This window comes from Drosophila albomicans, chromosome 3 (assembly GCF_009650485.2).
Source record: "Drosophila albomicans strain 15112-1751.03 chromosome 3, ASM965048v2, whole genome shotgun sequence".
NCBI lineage: Eukaryota > Metazoa > Arthropoda > Insecta > Diptera > Drosophilidae > Drosophila > Drosophila albomicans.
Window position 1 is genome coordinate 28770850 of NC_047629.2, and position 26254 is coordinate 28797103.

The 26254-nt window shown below is 36.4% G+C and overlaps 6 protein-coding genes across 6 annotated transcripts in view; 4 read left to right on the forward strand and 2 right to left on the reverse strand.

The window, feature by feature from the left end:
• Window positions 1-13753: 13753 nt before the first annotated feature.
• LOC117566508 (protein terminus-like) lies at window positions 13754-15998 on the forward strand. The gene is made up of 3 exons (XM_034246049.2): window positions 13754-13783; window positions 13858-14628; window positions 15991-15998. Exons 2-3 carry the CDS (start codon window positions 13911-13913, stop codon window positions 15996-15998), a joined length of 726 nt encoding a protein of 241 aa, XP_034101940.1. The 5' UTR covers window positions 13754-13783; window positions 13858-13910.
• Window positions 15999-17124: 1126 nt separating this feature from the next.
• Window positions 17125-18234, forward strand: LOC117566507 (protein terminus-like). The gene has a single exon (XM_034246048.1). It carries the CDS (start codon window positions 17125-17127, stop codon window positions 18232-18234), a length of 1110 nt encoding a protein of 369 aa, XP_034101939.1.
• A 258-nt stretch (window positions 18235-18492) lies between these two features.
• On the forward strand, window positions 18493-19223 carry LOC117568489 (mediator of RNA polymerase II transcription subunit 11). Its single transcript, XM_034249176.2, has 2 exons — window positions 18493-18624; window positions 18685-19223. The coding sequence occupies exons 1-2, from the start codon at window positions 18552-18554 to the stop codon at window positions 19194-19196; spliced, it is 585 nt and encodes a 194-aa protein (XP_034105067.1). The 5' UTR covers window positions 18493-18551; the 3' UTR covers window positions 19197-19223.
• Window position 19224: 1 nt separating this feature from the next.
• On the reverse strand, window positions 19225-20939 carry LOC117568487 (nuclear FMR1 interacting protein 1). The gene is made up of 3 exons (XM_034249174.2): window positions 20580-20939; window positions 20238-20524; window positions 19225-20184 (listed from the first exon to the last, which is right to left on the reverse strand). Exons 1-3 carry the CDS (start codon window positions 20766-20768, stop codon window positions 19245-19247), a joined length of 1416 nt encoding a protein of 471 aa, XP_034105065.1. The 5' UTR covers window positions 20769-20939; the 3' UTR covers window positions 19225-19244.
• Window positions 20940-21075: 136 nt separating this feature from the next.
• LOC117568488 (ubiquitin-like-conjugating enzyme ATG3) lies at window positions 21076-23147 on the forward strand. Its single transcript, XM_034249175.2, has 4 exons — window positions 21076-21281; window positions 21633-21768; window positions 21838-22028; window positions 22102-23147. The coding sequence occupies exons 1-4, from the start codon at window positions 21210-21212 to the stop codon at window positions 22729-22731; spliced, it is 1029 nt and encodes a 342-aa protein (XP_034105066.1). The 5' UTR covers window positions 21076-21209; the 3' UTR covers window positions 22732-23147.
• Window positions 23148-25013: 1866 nt separating this feature from the next.
• Window positions 25014-26254, reverse strand: part of LOC117568486 (nuclear hormone receptor FTZ-F1) — a 56339-nt gene continuing 55098 nt past the window's right edge. Inside the window, exon 10 of the mRNA XM_034249173.2 lies at window positions 25014-26196. Coding sequence (XP_034105064.1) covers window positions 26047-26196 — 150 coding nt within the window. The 3' untranslated portion in view covers window positions 25014-26046. The remainder of the gene's footprint in view (window positions 26197-26254) is intronic.

A 26254-nucleotide genomic window follows, 5' to 3' on the forward strand; every position in this document is an offset into this window, starting at 1 on the left:
AAACATTCCATACTAGAGTTGTCTCTTTGACATTTTATTCGTTATCACAATTGTGACGCCTGTTAAAATCACTTCATCAGCTCCAGGGTATGCTAAATCCCCCTTTCAACTGGTTTGCAAACTGGCAAACAAATTTAATGCTGCTATTTTTTGTTTTTGTTGATCTAATGCGACAAACGACAAGGTAAAAATGCAAACAAAATGCAAAACAAGCGTGGGAGCATTTCTCTCCCAGCTCTCAAGCTTTCAGCACCCGGCTATCAGCTGGGAGTGCTCAATATAGACGTATACAGTATTTGTATTGTATATATATAGTATATAGATGGGCCGCCGATTTGTTTGTTTATTGATTGGAAAAAGCGGCACAGCTGAAAAAGGATTTCTGGCACAGCATAAGAGGACATTCTACATAAGGACAACAGCGCACAAGGCTGAACAGCGAATTGCAGCCACAAACAAAAAAAATCTAAAATAAAATAAAGGAAAAAAAGAAAACGAGACAAAAATGACATATATATTGGAAAAAGGGAAAAGAAAGCGAAATGCACTACCTGAATTTTAAACTAGAAAATGGAAAATTGTTTATACAATGATCGATATAACCATTTATATTGCACGCTTGTTGAACAGCAACAGAAAGCAGAGCGTGTTATTCTCTTGCTTGCAGCTTGTTATTGTTGTTGTTGTTGTTGTTGCTGCTGTTGATGTTGTTGTTGTGCACTTAAAAACAAAATGCCAAACACATGCCGCACAAATCAAATGCGTTTACCCAGAAAATATCTATGCAAAATATTCAGGTAGAAAAGTTGCATACGAATACGAATGCGAAGCGAAGCCATCGAAGCGAGGGCAAAATGTAAAAAAACTCTGCTGTTGTCATCAATTGCATAAATAGATTAAACGCAAACGTGGATATTGAAGTTGTATTCTCTTAATTGGCTAAATTGATTTGATTATAATTTCATTTATTCATCAAATATCTATAGTTGCTCTCTCATTCACAGTTCACTTAACTGCGTGCGTGTTTGTTTACAGCATTTATATATCTATATATATATTTACAGCATTTATATATATATGCAAATAGAAATGTTTTTATGCATTCTATCTGGTTACAAATTCAGCATTTAAATAGATTTGAAATCGGAACTCAAACACAGACATTCAAAGTACATAGCAGATTTGTCAGGAAATCTTTTTACTCAAATAACATAAATGTTGATAGTAGAATTACTTTTTTAATAAAAGTCACTAAGAAAACTACTGTCGAGTGTGCTCGAATGAGAGATACCCGCTAGCCATTTTGAATAAAAGCAAAACAGTGCAGTATTATTCGTGAAATATACCAAATTAGTATACAGCAAAAATACAAATATACCGAAAGCTATATTTGGTATATTTATATAGTACTATATTCAAAATATACCATAAGAAGTAAAATATACCAAATTGTCACACAAAGCTACGAAGTAGAATAGATTAAGAATTTCTTTAATAACCTTTACAATTTGTATCTGATCACAACCAAAGTTTTTGCTAATCTGTACTATATTATTTTTTAATTATATGTTTTGTATATAAAAAAGTAAATATCTAAAAAAAAAAACGTATATCCACTTTAAATCTATATAGTGTTTATATTTGAAGTTATTAATTTAAGTATTTACGTAAATATAAATATGGAATATCGTATCATATAAAAATCATATTCCAACTTTCACTTTCGCTGAGTTTTTAATACTTTTCAATCGCACCTCGCGGCTGCTAAAATATGCGAAAATCTGAGAAATGCATCAAGCAACAAGCACAAAAAAAGCGATGCAGCTGCACTTAAAATATTACCACAGGCTCAGCCATTTATTAACAATCTACGACGAGCAGAAGCAGCAGCAGCTGGCAGATGCAAAGAAAAGGCTAAAGAAAGAGCCACAGAGAAAAGGCTGAATAAAGGTGAAGCAGAGAATATGTGTGAGGGTGAGTGTGTGTGAAGGGGAAGGGGAAGGAAACCTTTTAGATAGTAGATAGTATTTGTGTTAGGCAAAAACTGTCACAGTTTGAAATCAAATAAATAATACAAATGGCAAATGTCAGCAGAATTATTGCACACAATGCAAAGTACACAAACACACAGACGGTCACACATGCACCACACACACACAGACACATTCAACACACACTCACTCACACACACACGTGCTCGTACACAATGAAAGTTTTTGTCAATTATTGGGAATTGTAGAGTTTTTGGCCAAAACTAATGTAAATAATTGCTATTGAACTGGCCACAAACGAAGCGCCCCGAAGCCCTGCATCCTGCTTCACCGCACCACACCGCACCGCACTGCTTCACCGCACTTTGTGGCCAAAAACAATTGATGATGCAAATGCAATAAAAGCTGCAGCTGCAAAACGATACGAAAATGCCCATTGTAATTAAAATGATGACCAGATCAATCCCCTGCCCAAAGCCCATTCAAATATATTTCATTGCAAATGCCAGCAAACTGCTGACCAAATCAATTTCCCATTTACCCCATTTCACATTTCACATTTCCCATTTCCCAATTTCCATTGCCCAAATTCAAAATGCAGAATACAGAATGCAAAATTTTCAAACAAAATGTGCGCGAACAGTTTTTGGCCAACAATCTCCTGGCACTCAAAAGGTTTAGGGGCAATGTTGAAGGTGAGGGGGGAGATATTTTTGTTGCCGTTGCTTACGTGTCCGTAAAATTGCATGCGGAAAGGCGGCAACAACAACCTGACAGACGAATTGCGAGCGGAAAAAGCATTGGCTGGCATATTGCTGCATCTGCTCATATATATAGAGTATATATAGTAGTGTATAGTACAGTTATATACTAGACATATGCATTGCCATGCTTTTACATGTGCATGTGCCAGGTGGTTAGCAGTCAGCACATTGTACTGCAAATTGTGGCAGCATTGATGGCATATTAGGTGCCCCATTCAACACGCCGCTTGCTACGTGCCACACACACACACAATCAACTCGACCATCCGTTCGTATGTGTGTGTGTGTGTGGGGCAACCATATGGACAAAGTTTTGCTTTAATGTCAGTTGAATGTGCTACACCAAGCCATGCAACAAGTTGCGCCACTCTACCACATTTTTAAGGGTAAATCGTATTTTAATTTGATTTGTATTTGAAATGCTGAAAAATGCTAATTTTTTCAAGTCGTCGCATTTCGTAGGGAGCTTATTGTGGGGACGACAACTCCAGATGTTTAACTCTCATTGGGAGTTCTCAGTCGAACCCCTTCCAAGCCAACATCTTGAGTGCTTTTCACGATTAGTGCCACAGGGAAAACTGATTTCGTTTTTGCGTGTGAGTGAACTCCCTTTTGAAAAATAAAACGTTGAGAGTGTAGTCCAACAGCTGCTTCATAAAACGCAAGTTAATTAACGAGCAACTGTTCATTCATTCATAAAAGTATTGCAGACAAAATTCTGAAGAGTTCGTTATAATATTACAAATAAACGTTATATATTTTATTTTATAAAATAATGCTCAATAAACAGATATGGAACTAATTTGATTCTTTTTAAATGTGCTGACATTTCGTTTCATTCATTCAGATGTATATTATTATATATTAAATGTATTGAAAACTCTAAAGAGTTCGTTACGATTTCCTTAACCAGTTAAGCAAAATATTGTATTGAATAAATTTTCGAGTACTAAATAGATATTTTTAATTAAATATAATTATATAATAAATTTTGATACTTTCTACTTTTCTGATTATGATTTTCACACTAAATTTTTACCTAAATAAATATTGTCTTCAATTAAATTATGTTCCCTAAACAGAAATAAAAATCTTTTCACAGTTTTTAATTGGTTGTTTTGTAATTCATTTTGCAGTTCTCAATTATATATCATTATATAATAAATGATGAATCTACGGTACATTTCCTAAGCCATACAAAACTCGGAAGAGTTCGCAATGATTTTTGAAATAAAGTTTAAATGAAACTTATACTTTATCTATTACATTTATCTATTTAGCATACTTCTCGACTATTTTATTTAAAGAAATAATGCTCATCAATAATTATTTTTATATTTAATTTCTCAATCCTCAGTTATTGAGAATTTCCATCTGAAACCTTACTGACTACATCCCAAATTTGCTAATACTCTTAAATAATAACAGAAGATAAGCATGAACATTTTTTTGTTGCCAGAAATTTCAGCATTTCTTTATTAAATATTATATTATATTAAATATTCTTTGAATATATTTCAAGCTTTTTACGATAGTTTTCTGAATTATCAAAGTGCTTCTCTAACTTGGCAATTTGCTGAAATTGTTGTAATTTATTGTTAAGTGCTCAAAAATTAAAATTCTTTAATAATAAATAACTCATAATATGTTTTGAACATTTTACTATTAGTCAGGATATGGTCTAATTTGCGCATTAATTTAAACAAATAGCCTAGTCATTTCTGGCTCTGTCAATTTTCCAAAGCATTTCCGCCCAGTATCCTTGATCTGCAATTAATGCACTCGATTTGCTCCATTTTGTTTGTTGTAATCCTGCCGTCTGCCGCCTGTCGCCAGTCATTGTAATTATTATTAAAGACATTTTCACAGACTGCGAAAACAATGGGCGATGCCTGACAGGCATTAGAATATGCATTATAAGCATAATAAACACTTACACAGACTACAAAACAGCAGTGCCAATAATAATAACAATAGCAATAGCAATAATAATAACAGTAATGATAATAATGATATCACATAATTAACTATCAAGCCGTGCAAAACGTCAAATGTAAAATGCAGAATGCGAAATGCAAAATGCAAAATGCAGAATATAAAATACGAAATGCAAACAAATTGCAATTTGCAATTGTTCTATAGAGCGTGCTATTGTTGCTCTCGTCATGACAACACAAATATTGCGCACATGGGAGTTGTAAAGCAACAGACAGAAGTTGAAATACTCTAAAAAGACATCAGGGTTGTCAAAAAGTTGAAGCTAAGTTACAGCTAAGCTTAGTACTAATATTTCTTTAGTTTTGTCGTTTAAATTACATTCGCAACTAAAAAAGATTCTTAAATCTAGAGAATAAAAAAACAAACTATCAAATTCTGTAAAAGCTGCACAGAAATACTTTGAAAAAGTTCTTCAAATAATTCATTGAAAAAGATTGTTACTAAACTATACTTTTACTATACTTGAACCTCATATTAGAAAATAATAAGAACAAAATAAATTGAATTGATAGCGAACATCATTGCATACAAAAGTCTTTAAAATTAAACATTTTTTTGATTTCATTTAATGTGACATTTATTATTTGCATTTATATTTTTGATGACTTTTTGACAACATTATTTAATTTTATTATTTTCAATTTAAAAATGAAATACCGTCTTTGCTATTTGATATTTGAGTTTTTATGTTTATAAGTTATTTACACTTTTTTCCATTATAATAATAGTTTAGTTTCATTTTTAATTTATCTTTTTCATGTTAGGCAATATCATTTTAATTATAACATTTATTTTTTAATTGCATTTATTGTGTCTCAAAAAATTAATTGTGTCTCAATAATTTAAAAAACAAAACTCTTGGGTTTAGTTTATTATATATATTTTTTTATATTTATTTTAGGCAATACCTTTTTAATTATAATATTTCTTTCTTTTGTAATAAAAATTATTATTATTTCAGTTATTGTATTTCAGAAAATGAAAATACCTTAGAGCAGGGAAATACTCGACTTGGTGACAAAATGCGCAAACTGTTAAAATTGCCAAAGCAAATGCTGAAGTCGAGCGAGAAAATAGATTTAAGCATCTATAGATATAACACACGCAACATACATGCACATATGTACGTATGCTCTTGATACGACTGTGCCTGAACACATATATTGGCATGAAGTGTCTCCTTGACAGAAGCCAGGAGAAAGGAGCAGGAGAAAGGAGAAGGAGAAAGCTGCCGCTTGTTGCCGAGGCGCAAGTGGAAATGTTGACAATCGATGCGTGGCTTTTGTTTGAAAATCTAAGCAAATGTGTGTGTGGTACAACGCTTGAAGTGTGTGTGTGTTAGTGTGTGTGTGTGGGGGTGCAGAGAAGTGTGTGTGTGTGTGCCACATGCAAGTTGAATGGCCAAGCCAAGCCGAGCACTCAGTTGCCTGGCAGCTTCATATGATAAATATGCAATCGGGCCAAAGGTGCACAATTTTTATATGCATTTCTCAGTTGCTCTGCTGACGCTTTACACCTTCCTCTCTCTCTCTTGCCCGCTGCAGCAGTTTTTCTACTAGAAATTTTTATGCAAAAACAATTTATTACACTTTTGCCCGAGATCTGGATACGGATACGGATGCGGATGCGGATCCATAAGCACACTCATCGCATAAAAGTATTGTTGCAACTGCTGCCACAACGACATAACGGCTGCTAGCAGTTATCGCCTTATGCATATCTTTCTACGTTGCCAACCTGGTGGTATCCTTGCAGCCTCGCATCCTTTGGCTGGCCAACACACACACACACACACACACACATTCACAAACGCTGGCAAGATGAAGATGTGTGCGATTGCGTATGATATGCTTAAATTATTACATTTCTTTCAGCTCCTCCTTGCATGCCTTTATCGTCAAAGATTGATTGCATTGCCAAAGTGCAGGGCACCATCTCCTCCCCCTCCTCCACCTCCGTCTCCATCTATCTCCATCACCTCTAAGGGCATTCAAGCCATTTCATCTTATTATGAAGCACACGCTCCACGTGCAGCTCAAAGAATTGCGGAGACAATGGCAAGTTAGAGAGAGAGAGAAAGAAATCAGCTACTGAGAGTTGGAGCTGGTATCTGTTGTGATTTTACCTTTTCTTTAACTAAGCTACTTAGGCAAATATATTTCATTTCATTTCAATAGCATTCAATTGAAGTGTCGAACTCGATTCCAGTTGAAAAGACGCGCGTTGAAAGGTTTATGCTTTAACACAAACATTGGCCATAGAATTGTCAATTTCTAGAGGTTTTATTTTTATTCTATTTTATTCTATTTTTGGTGGCAGTTTGCTAATGTTCAAATTGATTTTAAGGCAAGGAGCTTATTTTGTGCAAATGTCCGAATTAAACAGAATAAAGTAAAATTCGAGTCAACAACAACGGGCAAATTAAGTCCAGCTCAAATGAAGAATATCTTACTACAAGTATTATACAATTCTTCTATCCCAATATTAAATTTTCTGACATTTTTAATCAACTTAAATATATATTTTTATATCCGCCACTCATAGCGTAGAATGATGTATAAATAAAGTATGTGTAACTGGCAAAAAGAGGCATCTCTGACCCTATAAATTTTATATATAGTATCACTGATCAGCGCCAACAGCCGTGCCGATATAGCAATGCCCGATTTTCGGTATAACATATAACAATAACATATACAATATTTATTATTTGGGACCGGATACAAATTGTATAACTTATTTGAAAAAAAAGTTGATTTGGTTGACATTCTGGTATTTTAAGGTCTAAGGTATATTTTAAATATATTATTATACTTTATCAATATACCAAATAAAAATAATTACTCTTCGATAGCATTTGTTTAGCTCATTGGTTAGTGTAAATTATGGGGCTTATCGATTTTTAATTTTCATAATATTGTCAAAAAACATGCGGTCGCGAACGTACGCAAAATGGAAGTCGACTTTGGCTTAATACAGTAAAATGCAAAACTCTGCGAATTGAGACGGAATATTTTAAAGAAATGACTTTACTTTTAAAATAGAATCATGTAGCTTTCTATTAAGTCTACTCCCAAGAAAATATCTCCATTTATTTATTTTTAATTTAATTAAGTTCCGGTCGCGAACGTACGATTTTTCCATGTTGTATTATTTATTAAATTTTTATTTTTACCACAACTTTTTTGATTAATAACTTCATATTTCATGAAAACAAACGGATTTAACTCAATTTAATGTGTCTAATAACATTTAAAGCAAAAAAATAAATTTTTATTAAATATGAAATATGTACTGAAATTTATTAATAGCAAGAAAAATATGTAATAAGTAATAAGTAATAACTAACAAGTAATAAGTAACTGCAAACGACATAGTTTTTTTCAAAAACAAAAACAAAAAAATTTTTTTTTTTAAATCCATGCGACGCTAGTAAAAATCGACATATGCTTATAGGTAAGGCCGCGAACGTACGCTACTTTGACAATCAATAAAAAAAGATTGTTTAGAGTAACCCCAACGATTTTTTATATTTAAAATATATATACCAAAATAACTTAACACGCGAAGTTTCATCCACCTGCTTGCACTTAATGCGAAGCAATTACAATGAAATGATGTTTTCGGTCGCGAACGTACGATTTGAACATAGATAAGAAGCAACATAAAAATTAACAGTTAATTGAACATTTCATTTCATTCACTTTGCATTTTTTATCTTATTATTGGATTGCTATTAAGAGATTTGGTAGAAAAAATGCAAACATATCTTATGTTTTCCTTGTGAAATAATTAATCAAAAAAACGCATATAAAAGTAGCTAAATGTGAAAAAATTACATTTTTTCAGTTTGCAGGCAAATTTTTTTTTATAAAAACAATGGAGATATGCTACGGATCCATTGTATTATGAAAATTTGGATATTTCTTTATTACATTATACAAAAAAATACGATGAATGTGAAGATTTTTTTTTCGGTCGTGGTTTACCATTTTCAAGAATTGCCCATATATTAATATTTTGGTAAATTGGTTTATTTTAAAAAATAAAACTACCTCACTGTTTTGCTAAATGCAAAATCGCTAGCGGATATCTCACAGTCGATCACAATTGACTTTGTAGTTACGATTATGTTGACTTTATAAACTTTGATACATTCAAATTTTAGCTTTATGTTAGTCTAAAAGATCTAAGGCTTTATTCTTAACAAATTTCGTACAAGTCAAAGAGCAACTCAAATATAGCTGACATTAAATTAGTCCAGTTTACACATCAACACTTCCACTTTAAAGATTTCTGAACTAAATAATACAAAAAGCAGTTGCTTATGCCTGACTGATATTTATCCGAGTCTTTGATTTGAATACGAAATCCTAGTGCTGTGTTTTTGTTGGTAAACCAAAATCCTTGAATCCTCACAATTCAACCGACTGTTGACTGTTTGGCCAAGCATTGCACGCCTCATCTGCCAACCGAGTTAACCAGGCTATGCAAAGCTGCTTTCAATGTCTCTCACCCTCTTTGACCCCCTTCCCCTTCTCCTCATCCTCCTCTTCCTTACGCCTTAGTTTGCTCTCTCGCTGTGCAGTGGTGCACTGTGCTGCCAGTCATGTTCAATACGAGTCTAACAGCCTTTTTAGCTCAAGTCTAAAACAAAAAAGTTTTTTGTGCTGCAGACATTTTAAGAAGCGCCTAGGGGGTCGAAGTTGTCGGCTTTGCACGCAGTTTAAAGCGACGCCTGCATGCGGACAAGGACAGCAGGACATGCACACACATGTGTCCTAGCTATATATGTATACTATGTATATAATTGTAGAGTATGTGTGTGTGTGTGTGTGTTTGTGTTAGCTTGTGTACACTTGGCATTAACATAATTCATATTTTGTTGTATTTGCATAATAATAAAGCTGCTGATGCTGGCACATCAACGACAACAAGGAGACTGTGGCTGAAGAGAGGAGGCCAGGGACAAGGCAATGGTCTTTTAGCCAGCACTTTGGATGAGCTGCTGCTGCTGCTGCTACTTCTCTCGCTACTGCCGCTGCTGCTGCTGCTGTTGACAAATGGAACACATTTGGCTACACCCAAAACAGCGCAAACAAACCGAGCTGAGATTTATATAAGAAAGAACGGACATCCAACCAGTACGAAGATGAGCCCCAGCATCAGAGGGAAAAAGCGAGGGAGGGAGAGAAGCGTAGGGGAGGGGAGCGGAGGGGGTGTGGTAGCCCGCATAAATGCATGAATACTTATGGGATAGATGCCAGGCGAACGCCACTCAGTGCATGCAAAACTGTAATCTGTAGTTCCATGTGGGCGTGTGTCCTGCTAGTTTTGTCCCGAGTTGAGAGTCTTGTATAGGGGGAGGGGGAGGAGGTGCGGGGGGGGGTACGCGCGGCATTGTCATGTTTTTACGTTGTATTGCACTGACATCTGGGCAACATAATTCGTTGACGCAGACAACAGTTATGTATACATTATGTATATATATCTTGTTTTGTGGATCCCAACAGATTTCGCTGCCACTGCCGTTTGTCGTCGTCGTCGTCGTCGTCGTTGTTGTTGTTGTTGGTGTTCCTCTTTCGTTTTCGTTTGCGTTTTCATTCTCGTTTTGTTTATGTCAAATGTGCATTAGGTTTTTTATAAATAACAACTGCAAAAAATGAACTCGCTCCATTCCATTCACATTGTATGGTTTATGGAAGTGCTCGTATTTACACATAACTAGTGACATTTTAAAAGCAATGTGCCTCGCATTTTCCCCTTGGGTACTATCAATTTTCCATGGGACCAAATCCGCCGCCTGATTCCATCTCCTCTCTCAACCCCAACCTCAAACCCTATGGCAAAAAAAAAATTAATCACTGAAAAGTTCGGCGCGCTTTCACCTGACAATTTGCACGTGCTTGAAACGTGTTTGGCGAAGAGGGGAAGGAAGGAAAAAAGATACTCAGGTGAACGTGGACGTTCGGTGTGTGCTCGGTGAGGCGTTAAAATGCCATCATTAAAAATCAATGTTTAAAGATTTATGAGCTTAACAAAGTGTTAATTACACGGGGCCTGCAACAACAACAACAACGTAATGTAGCCAAGCACAGCGACGGGCAGACAGACGGACAGACAGGCCAAAAGATAAGAGAAGAAAAAATTGCAAAAAGCGTAGCCAAAGAGAATTGAAAACAAAGCAGGTTTGCAGAAAAATTTAACAAGAACAGCGGAAAAAAGGTAGCCGAGTTATTTTTAAGACCCGCAAAGTTAAGCAAAAGCAAATTACAAAAGTTTATGTCTGTACGTGTTAGAGAGTGAGTCAGTGTGTGTGTGTCTGTGTGTGTGTCTGTGTGTGTGTCTGTGTGTGTGTCTGTGTGTGTTTATGGCAGCTGTATGTGCTTTTACTTAATTGACTTTTAGGCTCGTCTCGTAACCATAACCTAAATTAATAAATAATTACTTCAACGATATTTTAATAACAATTAGCTACGCATCAAAATTGGTTGCTTTAAGCGCAAATATATGTATGCGCATTAATAATTCAATAAATTTGCATGTGAGCGCAATAATTATGCTCGCCAATCAAGTTTTTTTTTAATATACCTATTTCATGCAAGTTCTGCGTTAATTACTTAAATTGTGCGTACAACAATTCAAATTCGTTTTAATTGGTCTTTTATATAAAATGGCAGTAGATAATACACAAACGATAGCAATAAAATATATATGCATTATATAACACTGTCCCAGACTACATGCTTTGCTATCGACTGATGGTAATCGGCAATTGAAAGCTGCCGATCAGTGAGCCACATTGCTCTTCTAACCAACACTGCAAATCAAACATTAAATTTGTATTTGAATTTATGCGTTGAGGGTCCTGAGTTTGCTAATTAGCTTAAAATACTCGACTTAACATCGTCTAAGCGTCTAATAGTTGCAGCTTTAGGGCCTCTGGCGCCGTATAAATACTTAAATAAATGAAGCCAAGGCCAAAAATTAAGGTTGCTGAAGGTTGCTGATTATAAATTGAAGCAGAATAGCGTTGGCGGACCCAAAGCGAACCCTCGAAATTTAATCAGACCAGAACAAAAGGCAAAGACAAAAAAAAACATAACAAAACGCAGAAGAAAAAACACAACATAAAATAACGAAATGCAAAAACACAGAAAAACAAGGCGTTACGAAAAAAATAACAGTGAAATGCCTTTCATTTTGACCAATACAGCCAAGCGAGAAGCGAAGGAGACGCGCCAAGAAGGATAACCCAAACAACTTTCGTTGACGACGTTTTCATAATTCTAGCAAAGGCACAAGATATGGACTGTAAGGCAAGGCAAGGCAAGGCAAGACAGGGCAAGGCAAACGCATAGCAAAGCAAAGCGCACGAAGAAAACCCAACACGTTAAAATAGCAAAAATCAACAACCGAAAAACGTAAAAGATGCCAGGCAGCAGTTTTTGCTTCAGCATAAGCTCTTCGTATGGGTGCGATTGTGGGTGAGAAGACAAGAGACACAAGAAGAGGGGAAAGGGACCGAGTGGTGGGGGGAGGGTAGGAAAGTGGGAACCGACAACGATGACGATGACACACGTGAGGTTTCGCAGCAACAAAAATACAATATACGTATTTATATACATTCCATATGCATATATAGCACAGTTCTCGCAGTGTGCCGGTGTGCGAATGTGTCGGTGTTTCGGTGTGTTGGTGTGTGTGTGTGTGCGTGTGAAGGACGAACCACACAAACGCACGCAAGAGCCTTAAATATGCTTGAACTACTAAAGAAGCCATAAAGCAACCCAATGGGCCAACGACTACAACAATCGTTTACGTACGGAAAGGCGTTGAAAATTTCTTTGCACACATTCACATTCCCTTAATACGCGAAGCCACTTTTCGGCCAAGTCCTGGCATGTCCTTGCAACAGCAACGCGTTCAATCACAACAGCAAACTTGTCGTTTAAAACATATTCGAGTTGCAGGGGAAATTTCCCGAATTAACAGGCCAACAGAAATGTTACAACAACTGTTAGCCAAATAAGGGGATGAAATAAAAGGAGAGTTGAGATTGTAACGGCTTCTCAATCACTATATTGCAATGCAATTTGCATTTCTAATGAACCTTCTGTATTTAGTATTTTATATAATTTGTTAAAATGAAAGTAACATACTTATATATAAGATCTAAAGAAATTTAACTACGATGAATTCTCAAACCAGACAAATATCAAAATCAGTTTCCATTCTTTCTCTTTCCCTAAAGTATTATTATTATTAAATAACTCTTAAATTTTTTAAAACGTATTTTAAATTTAGTAAAACATTTTCTCATTTCTTTTTTTTACAACTTAAAGTTATTACCAGTGGCAAGAACAAGCTCTGTTCGAACTCGGGTTGAGTTTTATCAATGCGTGTTTTGAAAAAATGGTTTTTATGCGCAGGGGTGTTTTCGAAGGTTTTTTTTTTATTAATATTAACCAGTTTCTGATTTGGAGACTTATTTAACAAAGCCATTTACGTATTATACAAATTTTCAATGGGAATTTTCCCTGGAATAATAACCATTCCAATGAGCGAGTATGCGCACTTTTTTGGGAATATGGGTAAATAAAAAAGGAAATGGAATTAAATTCCCTTTAAGCAATGCGAGTACTTAGTCAAGGCAAATCCTTTGGTAAAATGGAAATTTCTTGAGTGAAATTAAAATGTCTTGCGCCAAATAAAAATATCTGCTAAAAGTATATTTAAAAAAAATGGGCAAGCGAAACAGGGAAAAGTATGCTGCATGAAGAGTTTTTAGCCAAGACAAAATCTATATTGAAAAATCCCAGAGTTGTGCACCACCAAAGTATTTAGGTACACAGCAAACTCAAAATGTTAATACAGTACATGAAAAGTATTTTGTAGAGACATGGTAATACCTGTTTTATAACGGTACGCTTGTAAAGCATATGGTAATTTTAAATAAGAAATTATGGCCGATGTTGGCGACTAAACTTATCTGCAGCTGGTGCAGGCTTAAGCAGGGTTACAATGCAGGTAGAAAATATACCTAAGTTTCCATAATCAGGTAATACTGAGCCTGATCCCTGCACTACTTTCTGTATAAATAGTTTGCCACAATTCAACAGGACATCAGTCAGCCATCAGCATTACATTGTTCAACATGTCGCGCTTCAGCTTTGAAACTACAAGCAATGTAAGAACCTTTCGGCATCAACCGTCCATCCACCATCCCCACGTGGAATGTGCGAGTTGTCACAGTCCCGTTGAGGCAAATGAGCCATACAGTCATCATTGGTTGTCCGGCGAGGATGCCCAGCACACCAAACTGGATCTGGAGAAGAAACTGCTGCTCAGGCAGATCGAGAAGGAACGCATTGAAACCTTTATGATTTGTGATGAAACCCAACAATATGGTGGCGTTGAAGAATTTCTACTGCAAGCCGGAACGCACGCACTGCCGCAGCTGTTGCGCTTCTTGAAATACAAGGCCAGCGAACTGGTTGTCACTATGGGCTTCTATGTGTCTGTGCCGGGGAAGCGCTTTTACTTCGAGAGTTATTCCTTCTCTATAAAGCATTTCCTGGACATTGAGGCAACAATCGACATGGTCATCGGTCGGCTCGCTCAGAAGATTTGCAGCTATATGTATATGGCGGAAGGAGTTATGCTGGATGACTGCGCCATCAGGCGAATAAAACTGACTGTCAAACGGCTTAACAATGGACCAGAAGTGCTACCACTGCAGTATCGCATCAAGAACAGTGGTGGTTTCAAGGCCAAGGACAATAATAAGAAGCCGGTGAATTTGTCGCTCCTCAACGAGAGCTATCTCAACTATCATGGAAAACGTTTTGGCAAATTTTCCCGACTCCCTGCAAGTGAATCTCTATTGCTTCCATGTCTGCCCCGAGACCAAAGAACTGATTGCCGTGCCATATTTGATCAGAAGCGAAGATGTGAAGAACACACCCACATTTCTCATTCAAACCGATGTGACTGGAAAATTTCGTGGCATGTATGAAGTACGCAATATTCGAAGATTTCTGCGCACGGAACCCAACGATCGCTTTGTTGAATGCACCGTTTGTATGGGGGTATTCGCGAGTCGTATGCACTTTGTATTACATAAACAAATGGACTGTGGGAATGAAGTTGAGGTCTTGCAAATGGACGGCGAGTCTTTTGAGACATACGAAAATTGCATTACTCTACCAAAGGAGTTCTTTAAACTCGACTTTATCGGAATTCGACCTAATTATTAATAATAATAATTATATATTAATTAATATAAGCCTTAATATACAAATAAATATTGCTTCAAAATATAACACAACTTTTTATTTTAAATAGTGGGGCTCAATTCTTTTATCAAGTGAATTGCAGAAAAGGTAAGAGATAAAATCAATTTAATATCGTTGGTAATAGCATGGAAACATTCAAAAACTACTACATTTAAAAAAAAAAATATAAATTATCTCTTGTCTTCAAATAGGAACGACATTTTAACTTAAGAGGATATAAACAAAATATTGTCTGTTTTCCTTTTTGCTTTTTAATAATTTATATTACATGAGCCATGTATTGAGCGTGCATTCAAAATGTTGTTAATAGGTGGGCAACAAATAAGCTTAAATCCAGAAATCGAAATCCACTATAACTTAAGAAAATACTTGAATATTTAAGAATTATCAATGTATATCTGTTGATAATAACCTATTTTGATATGCTATACTATACTAAGACATTTGTCAACAAATCGAGGTACCATACTCACAAGCGTAATGAAGCTGTTAGCAAAGGCATTAATCGAATGTTAGATTTTGAAATCAGTGCAGGAAATGAAATGAAGACAGCAGATTAAAATATTCAGACCGTCTTTGCCAAAATATATTTAACCGGTAATATAATATTTCAATGTAAAGTTAAAAAGGGAAAGAAATTAAGCTCCCAATTTAATGATTCACCTCATTTGACATCATAAAAATTCCCTGATCAATTGAGAACAGCTAAGACTAGAGTAAGCAGATAGCACATCATAAAATCCAACATCCAGTAAATCTAACAAATTGACAAGACAAATATGAAAAAGAATATAGCTTTCCAGTCGTATACTTAACCTATCACTGTAAAGAGTTTTGTTTCACTCAAAGTTAATCTGGTTTTGGACATGTACTGTATGAGTTCATCACGAAAATGAAATTATAGATGAGACTCTGATATTTTTTTTGACGAAATTTCAGAATCCTAATATAAAACAAGTAAGAAAGTTACAGTCGAGTGTGCTCGACTGTGAGATACCCGCTACCCATTTTTAATAAGGGCAAAATATTGGTATTATTTTCAAAATATACCGAAAATACTAAAAAAAATATTAAAAATATACCAAATGGTATGTTTGGTATATCGATACAGCACACCATTCAAAATATACCATAGACGGCACAATGTACCAGATTGTCGGCCAAAGCAACTAAGAGCCCTAGTAAGTAGGCGTTTTTGCCCATACAAAAGTATTTCTTTAATAACTTCCACAATTTTTATCTGATCGCAACTAAATTTTCAGGAATCATAACTACTATAGTAATTATTGTATATACCAAACTCTAGCAACTCTAGCTTTAAATTTACGCTTGTTATTCGATTTTTTATTTACGGGGGCGGAAGTGGGCGTGGCAAAATTTTGAAACAAACTTGATCTGCATGCAAACATAACAAATGCTGTCGAAAAAAAATTATTGCTCTATCTCTTATAGTCTCTGAGATCTAGGTGTTCATACGGACAGACACACAGACGGACATGGCTATATCGTCTCGGCTGTTGACGCTGATCAAGAATATATATACTTTATAGGGTCGGAGATGCCTCGTTCTACCTGTTACATACATTTCCTGCCGGCACAAAGTTATAATACCCTTCTACCCTATGGGTAGCGGGTATAAATACAATGTTTCTGACTGTCTGAGAACAATTTTATGCAGAAATGTATTTATCTATTAAGCAAATTATTTTGGATATTGATATGAGCGAATGCGCTCATATTCCCTAATTTTATGAAGCGTTTCATCAGCGTCATCAAGGTAAATTTGAAATCTCTTGATAGAAATAAGAATTTACAATGTTCTGGATTGCTAAACTACTTAGGTACAAAGCAAACAACTTGCATAAAGACATCTTGAAGGCCTTATACAAAATGTAAAATAGGCCCATCATTTTTACCTGACCATCTGTTAAGGTTCATGAAGGGCTAACATAGGTAGTAAAACAATTTATCTTTCCACATTCAGGTAATTCTAAAGTTGATCCCTGCACTACTTTTTGTATAAATAGTCCGCCACAATTCAACAGGACATCAGTCAGCTTTACATTGTTCAACATGTCACATCAACGTCAGTCGCGCTTTATCTTTGAAACAAGAAGAAATGTACGTACCTTTCGCCATCAACCGTACATGAATGATCCGACCTTGGAGTGCGAGAGTTGCCGGAGTCCAGTTGCAGCAAATGAGCCGTTCAGCCATCATTGGCTGTCCGGCGAAGATGCCCAGCACATTAAACTGGATCTGGAGAGGAAACTGCTGCTCAAGCAAATCGAAAAGGAATGCATTGAAACGTTTATGCTATGTGATGAATCCGCATATGGGCGTACTCAGGAATTTATGCTGGATGCCGGAACACAAGCAGTGCCGCAATTGTTGCGTTTCTTGAACTACGAGGCCAACGAACTGGTAGTCACCATAGGCTTTTATGTGACTGTGTTGAAGGAGCGTCTGTACTTCGAAAGTTATTCCTTCAACATAAAACATTTCCTGGATATTGAAGCAACAGTTGACATGGTCTTCACTCGGCTCGTTGAGAAGATTAGCAGCTACATGTTTTTGGTGATGGGGCTTTTTCTGGATTCATGCACCATCAAACGCATCAAAATAACTGTCAAACGGCTATACAATGGACAAGAACTACTGCCACTGCAGTATCGTATCAAGAACAAAGGTGGTTTCAAGGCCAACAACAATAAGAAATCGGTGAATTTGTCGCTGCTCAACGAAAGTTACGTGAACTATCATGGAATACGTTTTGGAAAGTTTCCCGACTCCCTGCAAGTGAATCTCTATTGTTTCCGTGTTTGCGCCAGCACCAGGGAACTGTTTGCCGTGCCATATTTGATCAGAAGCGAAGATGTGAAGAACACACCCACTTTTCTCATTCAAACAGATGTCGCGGGAGAATTTCGAGGCATGTATGAAGTACCCAATATTCGACGTTTTCTGCGCACGGAACCCAACGATCGCATCATAGTATGTCGCGTTTGTCAGGCGCACTTCACGAACCGTATGCACTATGTATTACACAAACAAATTGATTGCGGAAACGACGTTACGGTTTTGCAAATGGACGGCGAGTCTTTCGAGATATACGAAAATTGCATTACGCTGCCAAAGGAGTTCTTTAAATTCGCGTGGTTTGGTATAGGACCGAATTATTAAGGAATTATTATAATCACTATTAGTCGTAAAAAAATTGTAAATAAATATATATTAACACAAATAAATATGGATTAAAAAAAAATATAATAGCTTTCAATCTCAATTGGCGGAAACACTACAGTTAAGGCAGTTAAAAGCGGGAATCGTCATGTGAATGGCAAAAAGTGAATAACAAATAGAGTGACCATAGCACATGTAAGTCTTATTGGTGCCAAGCACCTGAAGCGCATGTGGCAATATTATAATATTTAACTTGTGGTCACACTGTTGGTAGAAGCCGAAACAAACAAATAACGCCGCGTTTTAAAACTAATAATATGAATCCCCTGGATAAAATACATGCACTTGATGAAATTGAGAAGGACATTCTGCTCTGCATGCAAAGTGCAGGTAAATTTAACTGTGTATTTAGCATTCACGTTTGATGAAGTATTTATAATTACTACTAAGGTCTGGCACTGCAAGAACTGGGCAAGGAGAAGTCTTCGCAAAAAAGTGCCGAAACGCAATCACAACAGTTCCTAAAGAGCTTGTCCAGCGTGGAATCCAAGCTTTCAGAGCAAATAAACTACCTCACACAAGTGTCTACCGGTCAGCCACATGAGGGTTCGGGCTACGCTTCAGCCAAGGTGCTGCAAATGGCCTGGCATCGTATTCAACACGCACGCTCCCGAGTCCGCGAGCTAGAGGAGACCAAGGCGAAGCATTCTCATGCAGCCAGACAGCAACAGAAACGTCAACAGGAGCATGCTGCTGCACAACAACAGCAACAAGCAGCCGCAGCTGCAGCTCAGCAGCAACAACAACAGGCTGCTGGTGGCGGCGTTGGAAGTGGACCCGGATCTGGATCGGGATCTGGTGATGGCGGGGCAAGCGGTGGCAGCAGCTCCACTGGCGGCAGTGGTGGAGTGGGTGGCATGGGCACTGATTCCGCTGGTGGCGGTGGCATGTCAACAAATTGAAAACGCATAATTTTATTTAAGACTTTTATTAAACTTAAGTTAAATTTACTACGTTGTGCTTTCAGTTCTTGTGGGGGAAGAGGAACTGCTTCCAAGTCCAAAGAAGTTCTGCTCACATACGTAGCGCACACATTGCAACAGCACATTTCGCTCATGTCTGATGTCCGACTCAAGTAGCTTTGAGAGCATTGTGTTTTGCTTGGTCATCAGACGTGCTCGCTTATAGTTTAGGCCAAGAACCCTTTTCTTGGTTGGTGCAGCACGCTTGACCGTTGTCTTGTTCTCCAGTTGTGGCTTGGCTTCTACTGCTGCTGTGCTTTCAACGGAAGGTTGAGCTGTAGTTGCTTCTACTTCTGTAACTAATTCTAGTGGTATTTCAACTTCTTTTTTGCGTTCGATAGGCGCTTCATCAGGTGCCTCATCGTCGGAGCTCTGTGGTGTCTCTTGAGGCAGCGTAGTGTCAACGACAGTCTCAATTTCTGTTTCTACATTATTATTCAAAGACGGTAGCTCAGTTTGAGCGTCTTCCTTAGGTTCTACTAAAGTTTCAGAGGATGCATCATCCACTTCCTCATCTGTTATTTCATCTTCTTCCTCATCCTCAGAGTCTGTGCCGTACATGCCTAACATACTGCTCAATGCATTCGTCTCTTGTTTGGATTTTTCCTTGACATGTTTGTAGTCCTTCATTTGGCCAGTGCCACGAAACTTTCGTGCTGCTTCGGCATCAATAGCAGCATCTTGCTCTACTGGCGGTGTCTTATTCTCGGTCTGCTTTGCCTGCTGCTGCTGTGTTGAAACTGGTCTCACATTCTTTTTTTGTCTCTTGTTTAGCTTGACACGCTCTTTGTTATTGCTCTCCGGCCGCGTGCGCCGTCTATCTTCCGGCTTGCCGAAACGCGCTTTAGACGCCTCCAAGCGCTCACCACGTTTCTGACGCTGCTCTTTGGCACGTTTGGCCAACTCCACGTTAGCCGTCGTTGGAAATCTACAACAGCAAAGTATTAAACATATGCATTGCGCCTTGCTGGCCAAACTTACCGTTTGCATCGCTCTGCCCGCCAAGCGGCAATGTCCTCTGGCGTCCACACTCGCTTTACAGTTTTGTACAAGCCAGTGATGTGGTTAGCTTCAATGTGACGCTCCAATATACTGGCCAAGGCAGCGAAATCACAATCATCTGCTGGACAATCTTCATGCTGTTCTAAGTGCCTTCGCATGTCTTGTGCATTGGCCAAGCCCATGTTACAGTTGCCACAAAATTCAGGTCGAGGCGGCGATACGCATTTTGTCGGTGCATCTAATGTGACTGTGTTTACGTTGGTGTTCTGTAATTATAGTTGGCTTATTAGTTGTCTCTTGCAAGTCAATAGTAAACATTACCTGTGGCTGCTCGGGCTTCAAATACTTGGCAGGCACAGTGCTGCCGCGTGCCCCATACATGGGTGGCGGCTGTTTGCTGCGTGGCAGCAGCGTCATGCCACATGGCGTTAGATAGTGCAGATTGTTTTTGCTTGGCTCTTTACTGTTTTTGTTAAAATTTGGGGAGGGTAACACAAACTTTGGCTCCATTTTAATTTAAATGGTAACAACATGTGCGCTAGAGATGAGTTAATAATCGTAAATAGAATTCACAGTTCACGTCAGTTCACGAGTAAATAAGATAATGCTTAATGGATCCATTCCTACAAGTTGTAGTGAAAATAAACAAAAAATTCAACTTCTTAAATGAATTAAACTATAGTTTAAGCGACCAAATCTATTATTTAAACGCAATCATCACGCTACATATTCAAGGCATTCACCGTTGCAAGAAGTATCGATAGTCGCTTATCGATATTCTAATCAGCTGTTTGCGGTTGCGAGCATAGACCAGTGTTGCGCAGCGAACACACATAGCTAGCCCAAAAGAAAGTGGCGAGTGTGCAATTCAACTATAAAGTGTCATAGATACAACGCATTTGCGTTTTTAGCCTAGGGATTAGAACAAAGCAAATACTCAGATCGGCAACAATGCAAAGTGTGCTAAATACAGTAAAAGGCACAGCCCTTAATGTGGCCGAATACTTAACGCCAGTGCTAAAGGCAAGTACTAGTTACAATGCGAGAGAGATGAGCAACCCTCGGGTCACTGTGATTGAGTTGTAAAACAAAAGCAAATTAAACTCTTTGTTAAATGTAATTAACAATAACACACATACAACTGACTAGCAACTGTATATATGTATATCAAATGTTTTTCTATATGCGTATTAGATTTATAGACATTCGTTTGATACGTGTTCATTTTAAATGCAGTGACTCGTGACTTAACGTTGTGAAGTGGTCATCACTGTTGGGGCGCTGTCGCGTCGCCTGGGCGGCGTCGGCGTCTGACTGGCGACTCCAAAGCCATTAAGTCGAGACTAATCAATTCTTTCCGCTCTGCCTTTTTAGGAGTCAAAGTTTCGTGAAACTGGAGTTCTAACGCCAGAGGAATTTGTGGCAGCTGGTGATCATTTGGTGCATCATTGTCCCACTTGGCAGTGGGCGGCCGGTGATGAGAGCAAAACAAAGCCATACTTGCCCAAGGGTAAATAATATAGTTGACAACTTTACACTAAACCAGCGCCACAATCGTATTAAGTAAATTGAATTACAGATAAACAATTTCTGATAACACGCAATGTGCCATGCTATCGACGCTGCAAACAGATGGAATATGTGGGCGAAGAGACGCTGGTGGAGGAGGAGTCCGGTGACGGCGGCTGGGTGGAGACACATCAATTGAATGATGACGGCACCAATCAGCTGGATGACAAAATATGCGAACTGACGCTGGACGAGACCAAGGTTCAATTGCCATTAATTTCCAAGTGATTTAATCGAAATATTAAATATAAATTATTGTTATCTATTTGCTTAGGATGAAATGCATACGCCGGACAGTGAGAAGTCGTCGGGCGTAGCTGCTGCCTTGGGCAATGAGGAGGAGGACGAGGACGATGATGAGGCCATTGACATGGATGCATTTGAGGAGAGCGGCATGCTGGAGCTGGTTGATCCCGCTGTCGCGACCACAACACGCAAACAGGAGTCGGACACACAGTCGAGCAGCGCTGCAGCTGCAGCTGAAGGAGGAGAAGGAGCAGCAGCAGCAGCTGCTGCAAGTGCTGGTGGCGACTCCGTGTTGCATACACGCACCTACGATCTGCACATCACATACGATAAATACTATCAGACGCCACGGCTCTGGGTTGTGGGCTACGATGAGCAACGCAAGCCGTTGACCGTCGAGCAAATGTACGAAGATGTGTCGCAGGATCATGCGAAAAAGACTGTTACAATGGAATCGCATCCGCATTTGCCGGGCCCCAACATGGCATCGGTGCATCCGTGTCGTCATGCTGATATTATGAAGAAGATCATCCAAACTGTGGAGGAGGGTGGCGGCCAATTGGGCGTGCATTTATATCTAATCATCTTCTTGAAATTCGTGCAGACCGTAATACCAACAATTGAATATGATTTCACGCAAAACTTTAACATGTCCTAAACCAAACAGCATCCGAATCACATTTGACAGCAATATGAATACATTAATTATGCATTAATTAGACACTACAATAATAATTATAATAAAAGTAAACAAAAAGCTGAGCTTACGGCGCGGCACAAAAAAAAGATTGCATTCTCTAGATGTTGTTTTTATAATTACTTTTTATTACATTTTTGTTTGTTGGTTGGTTGGTTGGTTGCTTGTTTTGAAACATCTCTGAGATGACATTTATATGTTAACATAATAATAATAAACATAATAATTATGCATTTAGTTTTTAGGTAGTTTTGTTTTTACTTTTGTTTTCACTTTTTCCTTCAAGTTAAATGATTTTCTTTTACGCTGTTTTGCTTCAACAATTTTAAAACATAAAACAGGTGTATGTGTGTGTGTGTGTTTTGCATTATACTTATTAAACTTTAATGTATATATTTCTTGCATTTACTTGTTAATCCTTTTTTTTTTGCTTTGTTAAATTTGTTTTTTTTTTGTTTTATATATATATAGATTTTCTTAAGAATTAAAATCACTTTTCATTTGCAATAACAGGTTCACATCGTAATCAATTTTACAATAAACATACCTAACGCCTTTTGCCTATATAATAAGACCCATTACACATTTTTTTTTACTTCCTGCAGAACCCCATACTTAATGCTCTCTTTAACGATATTAGATATTAGTTATACATATACATACATACATATATATATATTTATATATTTCCATAAATTGTTTTCAACATTATGCTGCCACCTTACGTTAGACGTCGCAACATATATATTCTGATATATATATATACATATATATATGTATGTGCAGCATATCCTTTAACGTATCTTAAATCTTGGCCTAAAGCTAACTTTTTGCTCTTTGCATTTTCTGTTTCTTTAAACTCATTTGAAATGATTTCCGTTTTCTTTTAGTTTTCGTTAATATTATTCATATATTTTACAATACATACAGAAGTTATATACCATCTAGAAATCTAAATACATACATTTCACATATGCATAGATAGATCTAAAGGATTTTCTCTTTATTCACTTTGTTTTTTCCTTTCTTCTTTCTTTCCATTCTTCTTCCTATTCGCTTCGTCCACAATTCTTGCGTCTAACAATAATTTCCATAACATGCATAAATTTTCGCTTTTTCTTTTTTATGTGTTTTCTATTTTTTACATTTTTAACAATTTTTTATTTTTACATGCTGCCTTTTCTTATATTTGCAATTTTACTGTGTATTGGTGTGTGTGTGTGTTTGTATGTGTTTAATTATGTTAATTAATTTAATTTTATAAGGTACATTTTGTTTAAGCGCAATGCAGAGCCAAAAATGGAAGGCGAAATAAAATACATAAAACATGTAATTAAAAGAGAATTTTGCTTCGTTTAAACTAATTATTATGTACATTAAAAACAATATACGTATGTATACAAAAAAATATATATTCGAACCAAAAACCAACAAGCAATGCAATTAATGCCGAATTATAAAATAAAAATCTTATCTTTGATTTGTACAATTTGTTGTAAAACTCCCCCGAGCGCTCTTCCCTCCATTTTTTGGCTGTGCATCCAGTTTATGTTTAATTATTCCTTGAATTCTATTTCAATTTATTTGTATTATAATTAATAAACATTTGCTTTAAACATTCGAAATAAACTTGCAGAACATTGAAATTAAAATTGCGATCTTAAAGATCTGAAATAAAATGCATCTCAAAGATAATCGAATCACATGTTTTTTGAAATTATGTTTTTAATATTTCATTTTAAGGCAAGCAACCTTTTAGGTGCTTTTGGGGTAGAACAAAAAAATAAAACGGAGATCTTAAAGATCAGAACATTAGCGGATCACAAAACTTTGTTAAAAAATATATTATTCGTAATAAAATATAATTTCGTAATTAAAAATTGTAACAAGAATATCAACTGCAAGTATATTTAACTATTCGACAAGCCGAAGAGAATTTCGATTTGAACTTTTGAAAATTGTTGTGTTGCACATAAAAAATAAAATATATATTTATATGTATTTATGAATGGTTCTTTCTCTTATTTTTGTTTTTTTTTTTTACAATTAAGCAGCGTTACGATTTAACATTTAAACAATAAAATTACAAACATTTTAAACTTGTTGCAGCTAAAGTTAATTTAATATACATACATATAGATAATGTGTATATATGTATAACTAGACTATAATTATTTATAATATTTAAACATTTTTTAAGAGAATTTCTTTTGTTTTCTTTTTCTTAATTGTTGTTGTTGTTGTTTTTACTTTGTTTGTAGTTGTAGGTAGTTGTTTGCATTGTTTTATAAACTTTATACTTAAACAGAACATTAATCATAATTCATTTACATACAATATTTTTATAACACACTTATCTGCGCGATTCTGTGTGTGTGTGTGTTTTTTAATTATTCATAATGAACACCTAAAATTTGCTTTGTTTTCGTTTTTTTGTTGTTTTTGTTTTTATATATTTATACTTTGTTTTAGTTATTTTCTTTTAGAGTAGACGCAAATACTATGCAAGACACTTGGCGCGAATAAAATGACAGAGAAAACAAAAAATTGAAAATTTTCTTAGAATTGAAATGTTTATAAAAGGAAGGGGGGGAGTGAGGGTATGTGTTTGCTTTGAAGGGAAGGGGAGAGAGGTCGCTTAAAATTACGCCAATTTCTTCACGTAAAAATAGATATATATATACATATATATATACCATTTATATATATATACATATAAGTGTGTATAGTAGATTTATATAAAAATAAAATTTGTTATGCTCTTTTTTTTTGTTATTTTCTAAAGAAAGTTATTCTTGCACTTTCCACAATTTTGTTGGGTAGTTTAGTTGTTTCTTTGTTTTTTTTTTTTTTGTTTTTTACGTTTGTTGTTTTTTGAATTGCTTTATCGGGGGACACGACTAAAAATTAACACGAATTAATTTAAGACAAATTATTCAATTAGTTAAACATAAGCTAAAGCTAGTTCATTAACATAATAATAATTAACATTGAATCAACAAATGTGGTTGTAGGTGTAATTGTAGGTATTGGTGTGTGTTGCGTGTGTGTGTGGTTTTGTAGTTGGTTGGTTTTGTTGGTGGTAGTGATGATCTTTCTGCCTTATATGCATTTTCATTGCATAATTCATATTCTTCGCATAGCAAATAATGTTGTTGGTTTTTCATTCATTTTAACTGTTTGCTCTTTGCTATTGTTTTTTGTTTGTTTGTTATTTACACTCTTTCCATAAATTGTTTAAGTATTTCCTTCGGTTCACGTATGGTATCCAAACGCTTACACCTTCCGCTTGGCGTGCAGCATCTCCATGAGCAGCGTCTGCGTTGGCGCACTGCCCGCACAGTGCTTGGTGTACAGATACTCCTCGCCACGTGAGGCCATGGCGTGGATCTCTGGTAGTATGTTCAATAGCCTCCTGAATTTGTCCTGTTATGCAAAAGGAAAAAGATAATATTAGTTAAATGTATATGTCACTTCTTACAAA